The 14,194-nt window shown below is 54.6% G+C and overlaps 1 protein-coding gene across 3 annotated transcripts in view; it reads right to left on the minus strand.

The window, feature by feature from the left end:
• Nucleotides 1-13,746, minus strand: part of ankrd52a (ankyrin repeat domain 52a) — a 99,285-nt gene extending 85,539 nt beyond the window's left edge. For all 3 annotated transcript variants that reach the window (XM_070869730.1, XM_070869729.1, XM_070869728.1), the window contains exon 1: nucleotides 13,605-13,746. In XM_070869730.1, the coding sequence (XP_070725831.1) occupies nucleotides 13,605-13,631 (27 nt within the window). In that variant the 5' untranslated portion in view covers nucleotides 13,632-13,746. The remainder of the gene's footprint in view (nucleotides 1-13,604) is intronic.
• Nucleotides 13,747-14,194: the final 448 nt, after the last annotated feature.

Raw genomic sequence — 14,194 nt, forward strand, 5'->3', positions numbered from 1 at the left:
TTTATTTATGACTGGTTTAATTTTCTGGCGCTCAAATTGTTTTTCCAGCTGGTACCATGAGCATTCCGCTCACTTCCCGCATCGCTGCCTGGCACGGAATAACACCAGGACACAGCTCACGGCAGGAGGGGGGGAATAAGGGCCTGGACCTTCCTGGAATGGTGCAGAAATCGGGGAGGCTTTATCCTTACCCGGAGCCCAAACACAACCCAATTTTAACTTGTATTTATATAGCGCCTTTAATGTCGTAAAACGCTCCACATGAGCGTTATCAAACAACATTTGATACTGAGGCACATAAGGAGATATTAGCGCAGGTGACCCCATGCTTGGTCAAAGGCGGAGGTTGCACAGAGCATCATAAAGGAGGAGAGTGAGAGAGGGGGAAGAGGTTTAGGGAGGGAGTTCCAGAGCTTGGGGGCCCAGGCAGCTGAAGGCACGGCCACCGATGGTGGAGCGATGGGAATCGGGTGATGTGCAAGAGGGCAGAATTAGAGGAACGCAGAGATCTCGGAGGCCCATGGAGGGATTGTAAACAAGGATGAGAATTTTGAAATCGAGGCATTGCTTAACCGGGATCCAATGTAGGTCAGCGAGCACAGGGGAGAGCAACGCTTGGATGAGCTCACAGGTTGTGGGAGGCTAGCCAGGAGGGCGTCAAGAAAAGATCACCATCCGTGGCTAACTAAGTTAATTAAGGACGGTATCCAATTAAAAACAAGGGCATACAAAGTGGTCAAAACTAGTGGGAGGACAGAAACATAGAAAATAGGTGCAGGAGTAGGCCATTCGGCCCTTCGAGCCTGCACCACCATTCAATAAGATCATGGCTGATCATTCCCTCAGTACCCCATTCCTGCTTTCTCTCCATACCCCCTGATCCCTTTAGCCGTAAGGACCACATCTAACTCCCTTTTGAATATATCCAACGAACTGGCCTCAACAACTTTCTGTGGTAGAGAATTCCACAGTTTCACAATTCTCTGAGTGAAGAAGTTTCTCCTCATCTCGGTCCTAAATGGCTTACCCCTTATCCTTAGACTGTGTCCCCTGGTTCTGGACTTCCCCAACATCGGGAACATTCTTCCTGCATCTAACCTGTCCAATCCCGTCAGAATTTTATTTGTTTCTATGAGGTCCCGTCTCAGTCTTCTAAATTCCAGTGAACATAAGCCTAGTCGATCCAGTCTTTCTTCATATGTTAGTCCTGCCATCCCGGGAATCAGTCTGGTGAACCTTCGCTGCACTCCCTCAATAGCAAGAATGTCCTTCCTCAGATTAGGAGACCAAAACTGAACACAATATTTCAGGTGAGGCCTCACCAAGACCCTGTACAATTGCAGTAAGACCTCCCTGCTCCTATACACAAATCCTCTCGCTATGAAGGCCAACATGCCATTTGCCTTCTTCACCGCCTGCTGTACCTGCATGCCAACTTTCAATGACTGATGTACCATGACACCCAGGTCTCGTTGCATCTCCCCTTTTCCTAATCTGTCACCATTCAGATAATATTCTGCCTTCGTGTTTTTTGCCACCAAAGTGGACAACCTCACATTTATCCACATTATACTGCATCTGCCATGCATTTGCCCACTCACCTAACCTGTCCAAGTCACCCTGCAGCCTCTGAGCATTCTCCTCACAGCTCACACTGCCACCCAGCTTAGTGTCATCTGCAAACTTGGAGATATTACATTCAATTCCTTTGTCTAAATCATTAATGTATATTGTAAAGAGCTGGGGTCCCAGCACTGAGCCCTGCGGCACTCCACTAGTCACTGCCTGCCATTCTGAAAAGGACCCGTTTATTCCTACTCTTTGCTTCCTGTCTGCCAACCAGTTCTCTATCCACGTCAGTACATTACCCCCAATACCATGTGCTTTAATTTTGCACACCAATCTCTTGTGTGGGACCTTGTCAAAAGTCTTTTGAAAGTCCAAATACACCACATCCACTGGTTCTCCCTTGTCCACTCTACTAGTTACATCCTCAAAAGATTCTAGAAGATTTGTCAAGCATGATTTCCCTTTCATAAATCCATGCTGACTTGGACCGATCCTGTCACTGCTTTCCAAATGCACTGCTATTTCATCCTTAATAATTGATTCCAACATTTTCCCCACCACTGATGTCAGGCTAACCGGTCTATAATTACCCGTTTTCTCTCTCCCTCCTTTTTTAAAAAGTGGTGTTACATTAGCTACCCTCCAGTCCATAGGAACTGATCCAGAGTCTATAGAATGTTGGAAAATAACCACCAAGACTGGGAAGCTTTTAAAAGCCAGCAAAGAACGACTAAAAAAAAATGATTACGAAAGGGACGATAGACTATGAAAGTAAACTCGCACAAAATATAAAAACAGATAGCAAGAGTTTCTACAGGTATATAAAAAGGAAAAGAGTGGCTAAAATAAATGTTGGTCCCTTAGAGGACGAGACTGGGGAATTAGTGATGGGGAACATGGAGATGGCAGAAACTCTGAACAAATATTCTGTGTCAGTCTTTATGGTAGAGGACACTAAAAAATATCCCAGTGGATAGTCTAGGGGCTATAGGGGGGGAGGAACTTAACACAATCACAAAGGAGGTGGTACTCAGTAAGATAATGGGACTAAAGGCAGATAAATCCCCTGGACCTGATGGCTTGCATCCTAGGGTCTTGAGAAGTAGCGGCAGGGATTGTGGATGCATTGGTTGTAATTTACCAAAATTCCCTGGATTCTGGGGAGGTCCCAGCAGATTAGAAAACCGCAAATGTAATGCCCCTATTTAAAAAAGGAGGCAGACAAAAAACAGGAAACTATAGACCAGTTAGCCTAACATCTGCGGTTGGAAAATGTTGGAGTCCATTATTAAAGAAGCAGTAGCAGGACATTTGGAAAAGCAAAATTCCGTCAGGCAGAGTCAGCATGGATTTATGAAGGGGAAGTCATGTTTGACAAATTTGCTGGAATTCTTTGAGGATGTAACGAACAGGGTGGATAAAGGGGAACCAGTGGATGTGGTGTATTTGGACTTCCAGAAGGCATTTGACAAGGTGCCACATAAAAGGTTACTGCACAAGATAAAAGTTCACGGGGTTGGGGGTAATATATTAGCATGGATAGAGGATTGGCTAACTAACAGAACAGAGAGTCGGGATAAATGGTTCATTCTTGGATTGGCAACCAGTAACTAGTGGAGTGCTGCAGGGATCAGTGCTGGGACCCCAACTATTTACAATCTATATTAACGGCTTGGAAGAAGGGACTGAGTGTAACGTAGCCAAGTTTGCTGACGATACAAAGGTGGGAGGAAAAGCAATGTGTGAGGAGGACACAAAAAACCTGCAAAAGGACATAGACAGGCTAAGTGAGTGGGCAAAAATTTGTCAGATGGAGTATAATGTTGGAAAGTGCGAGGTCATGCAGTTTGGCGGAAAAAAATCAAAGAGCAAGTTATTATTTAAATGGAGAAAGATTGCAAAGTGCTGCAGTTCAGCGGGACCTGGGGGTACTTGTGCATGAAACACAAAAGGATAAGTATGGAGGTACAGCAAGTGATCAGGAAGGCCAATAGTATCTAGGCCTTTATTGCAAAGGGGATAGAGTATAAAAGCAGGGAAGTCTTGCTGCAGTTATACATGGTATTGGTGAGGCCACACCTGGAGTACTGCGTGCAGTTTTGGTTTCATATTTACGAAAGGATATACTTGCTGTGGAGGCAGTTCAGAGAAGGTTCACTCGGTTGATTCCGGAGATGAGGGGGTTGACTTATGAGGAAAGGTTGAGTAGATTGGAATTCAGAAGAATGAGAGGTGATCTTATCGAAATGTATAAGATTATGAGGGGGCTCGACAAGGTGGATGCAGAGAGGATGTTCCCACTGATGGGGGAGACTAGAACTAGGGGGCATGGTCTTAGAATAAGGGGCCGCCCATTTAAAACTGAGATGAGGAGAAATTTCTTCTGTCAGAGGGTTGTAAATCTGTGGAATTCTCTGCCCCATAGAGCTGTGGAGGCTGGGTCATTGAATACATTTAGGACAGAAATAGACAGATTCTTTAACGATAATGGGATAAGGGGTTATGGGGAGCGGGCGGGGAAGTGGAGCGGAGTCCATGATCGGATCAGCCATGATCTTATTGAATGGCGGAGCAGGCTCGAGGGGCTGTACGGCCTACTCCTGCTCCTATTTCTTATGTTCTTATGGTTAAGTGTAGAGGTAATAAAGGCATGGATGAGCAGCAGCAGATAAGCTGAGGCAAGGGCGGAGATGGGAGATGGGAGATGTTACACGGGTGGAAATAGGCGGTCTTGGTGATGACGCTGGTATATCGCCTCTCATACCTCAGGCAGTGCCCAGACTTGCGGTCGGACGTGGCCAGGCCTCAATTTAACGTCTCATTCGAAAGATGGCATCTGCGACAGTGCAGCTCTCCCTCAGTACTGCCCCTCCGACAGTGCGGCGGTCCCTCAGTACCGCCCCTCCGACAATGCGGCGCTCCTTCAGTACCGCCCCTCCGACAGTGCGGCGCTCCCTCAGTACCGCCCCTCCGACAGTGCGGCGGTCCCTCAGTACCGCCCCTCCGACAGTGCGGTACTCCCTCAGTACTGCCCCTCCGACAGTGCGGCACTCACTCAGTACCGCCCCTCCGACAGTGCGGCGCTCCCTCAGTACCGCCCCTCCGACAGTGCGGCGCTCCCTCAGTACTGCCCCTCCGACAGTGCGCCGCTCCCTCAGTACCGCCCCTCCGACAGTGCGGCGCTCCCTCAGTACTGCCCCTCCGACAGTGCGGCGCTCCCTCAGTACCGCCCCTCCGACAGTGCGGCGCTCCCTCAGTACTGCCCCTCCGACAGTGCAGCGCTCCCTCAGTACTGCCCCTCCGACAGTGCGCCGCTCCCTCAGTACCGCCCCTCCGACAGTGCGGCACTCCCTCAGTACAGCCCCTCCGACAGTGCGCCGCTCCCTCAGTACCGCCCCTCCGACAGTGCGGCACTCCCTCAGTACTGCCCCTCCGACAGTGCGGCGCTCCCTCAGTACCGCCCCTCCGACAGTGCGGCACTCCCTCAGTACAGCCCCTCCGACAGTGCGCCGCTCCCTCAGTACCGCCCCTCCGACAGTGCGGCACTCCCTCAGTACTGTCCCTCCGACAGTGCGCCGCTCCCTCAGTACTGCCCCTCCGACAATGCGGCGCTCCCTCAGTACCGCCCCTCCGACAGTGCGCCGCTCCCTCAGTACTGCCCCTCCGACAATGCGGCGCTCCCTCAGTACCGCCCCTCCGACAGTACGGCGCTCCCTCAGTACCGCCCCTCCGACAGTGCGGCGCTCCCTCAGTACTGCCCCTCCGACAGTGCGGTGCTCCCTCAGTACCGCCCCTCCGACAGTGCGGCGCTCCCTCAGTACCGCCCCTCCGACAGTGCGGTGCTCCCTCAGTACCGCCCCTCCGACAGTGCGGCGCTCCCTCAGTACTGCCCCTCCGACAGTGCGGAGCTCCCTCAGTACCGCCCCTCCGACAGTGCGGCGCTCCCTCAGTACTGCCCCTCCGACAGTGCGCCGCTCCCTCAGTACCGCCCCTCCGACAGTGCGCCGCTCCCTCAGTACCGCCCCTCCGACAGTGCGGCGCTCCCTCAGTACTGCCCCTCCGACAGTGCGGCGCTCCCTCAGTACCGCCCCTCCGACAGTGCGGCACTCCCTCAGTACCGCCCCTCCGACAGTGCGGCACTCCCTCAGTACCGCCCCTCCGACAGTGCGGCACTCCCTCAGTACCGCCCCTCCGACAGTGCGGCACTCCCTCAGTACCGCCCCTCCGACACTGAAGCACGGCCGACAAGCTGGGAACGGATGTGTTTCTGTACATTTGATCCCATTCTATGCCAGGACTGATATACTGCACACGGATTAACAGATTGGTACATTTGATGAGCTTCTATCACATCCTGTTTTATAGGACAGTGCTGACCTTAATACTGAAGACACAACAAACCCTGAAATAGGGTGCAGAATCTCAACTCGAACACTGTTCGCACTAAAAATAAATTGCAATGATCCCAGCCCCACACTCAAGGCTCAAATGGCATGACACCAACTGATGAAACAATAGCGACAGCGCACGTAACTGGGGCATGACGCTTTTTATTTCCAAAAGGTCGCTCCACTCTCGGATTTCTCCCATCCGAAAGGCATGTACAGAAAACTGTGGTTTCATGTCCCTCCTCAGAGACCTGAGCAAAACAATCTAGGCTGAGACTCCCAGTGCATAGTGAGGGAGTGCCGCACTGTCGGAGGGGCAGTACTGAGGGAGTGCCGCACTGTCGGAGGGGCAGTACTGAGGGAGTGCCGCATTGTCGGAGGTGCAGTACTGAGGGAGTGCCGCACTGTCCGAGGGGCAGTACTGAGGGAGTGCCGCACTGTCCGAGGGGCAGTACTGAGGGAGTGCCGCACTGTCGGAGGGGCGATACTGAGGGAGTGCTGCACTGCCGGAGGGGCGATACTGAGGGAGTGCCGCACTGTCGGAGGGGCAGTACTGAGGGAGTGCCGCACTGTCGGAGGGGCAGTACTGAGGGAGTGCCGCACTGTCGGAGGGGCAGTACTGAGGGAGTGCCGCACTGTCGGAGGGGCGATACTGAGGGAGTGCCGCACTGTCGGAGGGGCAGTACTGAGGGAATGCCGCACTGTCGGAGGGGCAGTACTGAGGGAGTGCCGCACTGTCGGAGGGGCAGTACTGAGGGAGTGCCGCACTGTCGGAGGGGCAGTACTGAGGGAGTGCCGCACTGCCGGAGGGGTGGTACTGAGGGCGTGTTACACTATTGGAGGGGCTATCTTTTGGGATGAGGTGTTAAACCGAGGCCCCGTCTGCTCTCTCAGATGGACATAAAAGCTACTGCGGCATTATTTCGAAGAGCAGGGAAATTCTCCCATGTTCAGAAGGCAACATTTATCCGTCAATCAACATCATTAAAAACATATTTATCCAGCTGTGTGCAAACTGGTTGTTACGTTTCCTGCATTACAACAGTGACTACATTTTAAAAAGTACTTCATTGACTAAGGTCCTGAATGGAGCTCCATCCACAGCCCCCTCCGTACCCCATCCACAGGGCCCCCCTGTACCCCATCCACAGGGCCCCCCCTGTACCCCATCCACAGGGCCCCCCCTGTACCCCATCCACAGGGCCCCCCCCATGTACCCCATCCACAGGGCCCCCCTGTACCCCATCCACAGGGGCCCCCCTGTACCCCATCCACAGGCCCCCCTGTACCCCATCCACGGGGCCCCCCTGTACCCCATCCACAGGGCCCTCTGTACCCCATCCACAGGGCCCCCCCCGTACCCCATCCACAGGGCCCCTCTGTACCCCATCCACAGGGCCCCCTGTACCCCATCCACAGAGCCCCATGTACCCCATCCACAGGGGCACCCTGTACCCCATCCACAGGGGCCCCCTGTACCCCATCCACAGGGCCCCCCTGTACCCCATCCACAGGGCCCCCCTGTACCCCATCCACAGGGCCCCACTGTACCCCATCCACAGGGCCCCCCCTGTACCCCATCCACAGGGCCCCCCCTGTACCCCATCCACAGGGCCCCCTGTACCCCATCCACAGGGCCCCCCTGTACCCCATCCACAGGGACCCCGTACCCCGTCCACAGGGTCCCCTGTACCCCATCCACAGGGCCCCTCTGTACCCCATCCACAGGGCCCTCCCTGTACCCCATCCACAGGGCCCCCCCTGTACCCCATCCACAGGGTCCCCTGTACCCCATCCACAGCCCCCTTGTACCCCATCCACAGGGCCCCCTTGTACCCCATCCACAGGGCCCTCTTGTACCCCATCCACAGGGCCCCCTTGTACCCCATCCACAGGGTCCGCCCCGTACCCCATCCACAGGACCCCCCTGTACCCCATTCACAGGCCCCCCTGTACCCCATCCACAGAGTCCCCCCCAGTACCCCATCCACAGGGCCCCCCTGTACCCCATCCACAGGGTCCCCCCCGTACCCCATCCACAGGACCCCCCCTGTACCCCATCCACAGGGCCCTCCGTACCCCATCCACAGGGCTCCCCCCCGTACCCCATCCACAGGGCCCCCTTGTACCCCATCCACAGGTCCCCCCCTTGTACCCCATCCAAAGGGCCCCCCGTACCCCATCCACAGCCCCCCCGTACCCCATCCACAGGGTCCCCCCGTACCCCATCCACAGGGCCCCCCCCTTGTACCCCAACCACAGGCCACCCCCCGAGTACCCCATCCACAGGTCCCCCCCCCCAGTACCCCATCCACAGCCCCCCCCCTTGTACCCCATCCACAGTGTCCCCCTGTACCTCATCCACAGGCCCCCCCCCCCTTGTACCCCATCCACAGTCTCCCCCTGTACCCCATCCACAGGGTCCCCCCCCCTAGTACCCCATCCACAGGCCCCCTCTGTACCCCATCCACAGGGTCCCCCCCCCAGTACCCCATCCACAGGGGCCCCCTGTACCCCATCCACAGGGTCCCCCCCCTAGTACCCCATCCACAGGCCCCCTCTGTACCCCATCCACAGGGTCCCCCCCCCCCAGTACCCCATCCACAGGCCCCCCCCAGTACCCTATCCACAGGCCCCCCCCAGTACCCCATCCACAGGGTCCCCCCCCCCCAGTACCCCATCCACAGGGCCCCCCCCAATCCCTGGTTACCTCCCCCGTGGGGTACATCAGGCGTGATTGGTCCAGGTCTGACTGTGATGCTTGCCCGTTGTCCAATCGTCTCTCGATACTGTGCCCCGGTCTCGATCATCACCCGGCCTTTGGGCGAGGTTCCCCCGAGGAAAGAGTCACCCCACCGTGGTGGTGATCGAGACCGGGGCAGGAACGGTGTGGGGGGGGGGGAGAGAGAAAGTGCAGGCGCTCCACGTAACTCGGGCATTGAGTGTAAATTGCAGACACACGGGTGATCTGTACGGTGTGGAACAGCTGACGGAGACTGTACCGAGAGGTGTTTAAGGCAATTGTCGCCCCATCCGAATCAAAACTGACACAACTGCATGTTACTGACCGACATTTCACATATTTTTAATTAAATCACAAATTGGTCCAAGTCAAAATATTAAAGCAGACATTACAACATGTTTAATGTAGCCAAACGTCGCAAGGTACTTCGCTGGGGTGTTATAGAAACATAGAAAATAGGTGCAGGAGCAGGCCATTCGGCCCTTCGAGCCTGCACCACCATTCAATATCATGGCTGATCATTCCCTCAGTACCCCATTCCTGCTTTCTCTCCATACCCCTTGATCCCTTTTGCCGGACGGGTCACATCTAACTCCCTTTTGAATATATCTAACAAACTGGTCTCAACAACTTTCTGTGTTAGAGAATTCCACAGGTTCACCACTCTCTGGGTGAAGAAGTTTCTCCTCATCCCGGTCCTAAGTGGCTTCCCCCTTATCCTTAGACTGTGACCCCTGGTTCTGGACTTCCCCAACATCGGGAACATTCTTCCTGCATCTAACCTGTCCAATCCCGTCAGAATTGTATATGTTTCTATGAGATCCCCTCTCATTCTTCTAAATTCCAGCGAATATAAGCCTAGTCGATCCAGTCTTTCTTCATATGTCAGTCCTGCCATTCCGGGAATCAGTCTGGTTATCAATCAAAATTTCACACTGAGCCTCATAACATCGATCAGGGCAGGTGACCAAAAGCTTGGTCAAAGATGTAGGGTTTAAGCAGCATCTTGGGGGGCTGGGGGGGGGAGGGGAAAAGAGGTTCAGGGAAGGAATTACTGAGCTGAGGAGCCAGGCCTGCTGAAAGCACGGTTATCAATGGTGGAGCGATGGAAATTTGGGGGGGCGGGAGGGCAAGAGGCCAGAATTACACGCGTCTATGAACCTGGGGGGCTTGGGCCCAAATACACCCCATGACCAGGAGCCGGGGGGGGGCATGAAAAACGGTGAATCACAGAATTTACAGCACGGGGGGAGGCCATTTCGGTCCATCGTGTCCGTGCCGGCCGACCAAGAGCTACCCAGCCTAATCCCATTTTCCAGCTCTGGGTCCGTAGCCCTGCAGGTTACGGCACTTCAAGTGCACATCCAAGTACTTTTTAAGTGTGGTGAGGGTTTCTGCCTCTACCACCCTTTCAGGCAGTGAGTTCCAGACCCCCACTACGCTCTGGGTGAAGGTATTTCCCCTCAAATCCCCTCTAAACCTCCCCCCAATTACTTTACAGTGTCAGCTGTGGCTCAGTGGGCAGCCCACTCCGGGAACTTCAGCACATAAATCTAGGCTGACACTCCCAATGCAGTGCTGAGGGAGCACCGCACTGTCAGAGGGGCAGTACTGGGGGAGCGCTGCACTGTCGGAGGGGCAGTACTGAGGGAGCGCCGCACTGTCGGAGGGACAGTACTGAGGGAGCGCCGCACTGTCGGAGGGACGGTACTGAGGGAGCGCCGCACTGTCAGAGGAGCAATACTGAGGGAGCGCCGCACTGTCAGAGGGGCAGTACTGAGGGAGCGCCGCACTGTCGGAGGAGCAATACTGAGGGAGCGCCGCACTGTCGGAGGGGCAGTACTGAGGGAGCGCCGCACTGTCGGAGGGACGGTACTGAGGGAGCACCGCACTGTCGGAGGGGCAGTACTGAGGGAGCGCCGCACTGTCGGAGGGACGGTACTGAGGGAGCGCCGCACTGTCGGAGGGACGGTACTGAGGGAGCGCCGCACTGTCGGAGGGACGGTACTGAGGGAGCGCCGCACTGTCAGAGGTGCAGGCTTTTGGGCGAGATGTTAAGATGAGGCCTCGTCTGCTCTCTCAGTTGGACGTAAATGATCCCAGGGCCACTATTTTGAAGATGATCAGGGAAATTATCCCTGGTGTCCTGGGACCAATATTTATCCCTCAGCCAACATCAGTAAAACAGATTATCTGGGTGGGAGCTTGCTGTGCGCAAATTGGCTGCCGCGTTTCCTACATTACAAGTGACTACACTCCAAAAGTACTTTATTGGCTGTAAAGCGCTTTGCGACGTCCGGTGGTCGTGAAAGGTGCTATATAAATGCAAGTCTTTCTTTATTTCCCTCAGTGTCGTACCATTTATTGTGCATTCCCTTGCCTTGTTGGTCCTCCCCAAATGCATTACCTCACCACATTTGGATGTGAGCTTGAAATGCCGTAACCTACAGGGCTACGGACCGAGAGCTGGAAAGTGATATTAGTCAGAATGAATTCCATTTGCCACTGTTCTGCCCACCTGACCAGTACATTGATATCTTCCTGCAGTCCGCAGCTTTGTTTTTCATTATCAACCACACAGCCTATTTTAGTATCATCTGCAAACTTCTTAACCATACCCCCCTACATTCAAGTCTAAATCATTGATATGTACCACAAAAAGCAAGAGACATCAGACAAACCAGAGCAAATTTACAGCACGGAAGGAGGCCATCGTGTCCATGCCCGGCCGACCAAGAGCTGCCCAGCCCAATCCCACTTTCCAGCTCTCGGTCCATAGCCCTGTAGGTTACGGCACTTCAAGTGCACATCCAAATGTGGTGAGGGTTTCTGCCTCTAAAAACATAGAAACATAGAAAATAGGTGCAGGAGCAGGCCATTCGGCCCTTCGAGCCTGCACCACCATTCAATATGATCATGGCTGATCATTCACCTCAGAATCTCTTTCCTGCTTTCTCTCCATACCCCTTGATTCCTTTAGCCGTAAGGGCCATATCTAACTCCCTCTTGAATATATCTAATGAACTGGCCTCAACAACTCTCTGTGGTAGAGAATTCCACAGGTTCACAATTCTTTGAGTGAAGAAGTTTCTCCTCATCTCGGTCCTAAATGGCTTACCCCTTATCCTTAGACTGTGACCCCTGGTTCTGGACTTCCCCAACATCGGGAGCATTCTTCCTGCATCTAACCTGTCCAGTCCCGTCAGAATTTCATATGTTTCTATGAGATCCCCCCTCATTCTTCTAAACTCCAGTGAATACAGGCCCAGTCGATCCAGTCTCTCCTCATATGTCAGTCCTGCCATCCCTGGAATCAGTCTGGTGAACCTTCGCTGCACTCCCTCAATAGCAAGAACGTCCTTCCTCAGATTAAGAGACCAAAACTGAACACAATATTCCAGGTGAGGCCTCACGAAGACAACTGCAGTAAGACCTCCCTGCCCCTGTACTCAAATCCTCTCGCTATGAAGGCCTTTTTCACCACCTGCTGTACCTGTATGTCAACTTTCAATGACTGATGAACCATGACCCCCAGGTCTCGTTGCACCTCCCCTTTTCCTAATCTGCCGCCAGTCAGATAATAATCTGCCTTCGTGTTTTTGCCACCAAAGTGGATAACCTCACATTTATCCACATTATACTGCATCTGCCATGCGTTTGCCCACTCACCTAACCTGTCCAAGTCACCCTGCAGCCTCTTAGCGTCCTCCTCACAGCTCACACCGCCACTCAGCTTAATGTCATCTGCAAACTTGGAGATATTACACTCAATTCCTTCGTCTAAATCATTAATGTATATTGTAAATAGCTGGGGGTCCCAACACTGTAAATCTCCTCTGCACCCTCTCCAGTGCAACATCCTGGTAAATCTCCTCTGTACCCTCTCCAGTGCAACATCCTGGTAAATCTCCTCTGTACCCTCTCCAGTGCAACATCCTGGTAAATCTCCTCTGTACCCTCTCCAGTGCAACATTCTGGTAAACCTCCTCTGTACCCTCTCCAGTGCAACATCCTGGTAAACCTCCTCTGTACCCTCTCCAGTGCAACATCCTGGTAAATCTCCTCTGTACCCTCTCCAGTGCAATATCCTGGTAAATCTCCTCTGTACCCTCTCCAGTGCAACATCCTGGTAAATCTCCTCTGTACCCTCTCCAGTGCAACATCCTGGTAAATCTCCTCTGTACCCTCTCCAGTGCAACATCCTGGTAAATCTCCTCTGTACCCTCTCCAGTGCAACATCCTGGTAAATCTCCTCTGTACCCTCTCCAGTGCAACATTCTGGTAAACCTCCTCTGTACCCTCTCCAGTGCAACATCCTGGTAAACCTCCTCTGTACCCTCTCCAGTGCAACATCCTGGTAAATCTCCTCTGTACCCTCTCCAGTGCAATATCCTGGTAAATCTCCTCTGTACCCTCTCCAGTGCAACATCCTGGTAAATCTCCTCTGTACCCTCTCCAGTGCAACATCCTGGTAAATCTCCTCTGTACCCTCTCCAGTGCAACATCCTGGTAAATCTCCTCTGTACCCTCTCCAGTGCAACATCCTGGTAAACCTCCTCTGTACCCTCTCCAGTGCAACATCCTGATAAATCTCCTCTGTACCCTCTCCAGTGCAACATCCTGGTAAATCTCCTCTGTACCCTCTCCAGTGCAATCACATCCTCCCTGTAATGTGGTGACCAGAACTGCACAGTATTCCAGCTGTGGCCCAACCAGTGTTTTATACAGTTCAAGTATAACCCTCTCCCCCCCTCACTCTTGTATTGTGTGTGTCCGGGAGAAGCCACAAGCCCAGGCCTCCCGCTCCCCCCCCCACAGCTGTAGGCCGCACATCCCCGGCCTCGATTAGTGCCCGGCCCGGCCCGGGGGGGCGGGGACCGGGGACCGGGGACCGGGGACCTTACCTGCTCCGTTAGGCTGAGCACCCCCATGTCCCGCTGGCTGGCTGAGGCGGACGGACGGTGGGTGAGGCGAGGAGGCCGAGGCCGGGAGTCGGGCTCTGTCTCATCACCGAGGGAGCCCCGAGCGGCCAGCCACAGAGAGAGAGAGTCAGAGGGAGAGAGAGTCAGAGAGACAGAGTCCGCCAGCGACACCGCCACCGGCTGGTGGGCTCCCGCACTGCAGGGCCACAGAGTCCGCCAGCGACATCGCCACCCGCTGGTGGGCTCCCGCACTGCAGGGCCACAGAGTCCGCCAGCGACATCGCCACCCGCTGGTGGGCTCCCGCACTGCAGGGCCACAGAGTCCGCCAGCGACACCGCCACCCGCTGGTGGGCTCCCGCACTGCAGGACCACAGAGTCCGCCACCGACACCGCCACCCGCTGGTGGGCTCCCGCACTGCAGGGCCATAGAGTCCGCCAGCCACACCGCCACCGGCTGGTGGGCTCCCGCACTGCAGGGCCACAGAGTCCGCCAGCGACACCGCCACCCGCTGGTGGGCTCCCGCACTGCAGGGCCACAGAGTCCGCCAGCCACACCGCCACCCGCTGGTGG

Source organism: Pristiophorus japonicus, chromosome X (genome assembly GCF_044704955.1).
Source record: "Pristiophorus japonicus isolate sPriJap1 chromosome X, sPriJap1.hap1, whole genome shotgun sequence".
Taxonomy (NCBI): Eukaryota; Metazoa; Chordata; class Chondrichthyes; family Pristiophoridae; genus Pristiophorus; species Pristiophorus japonicus.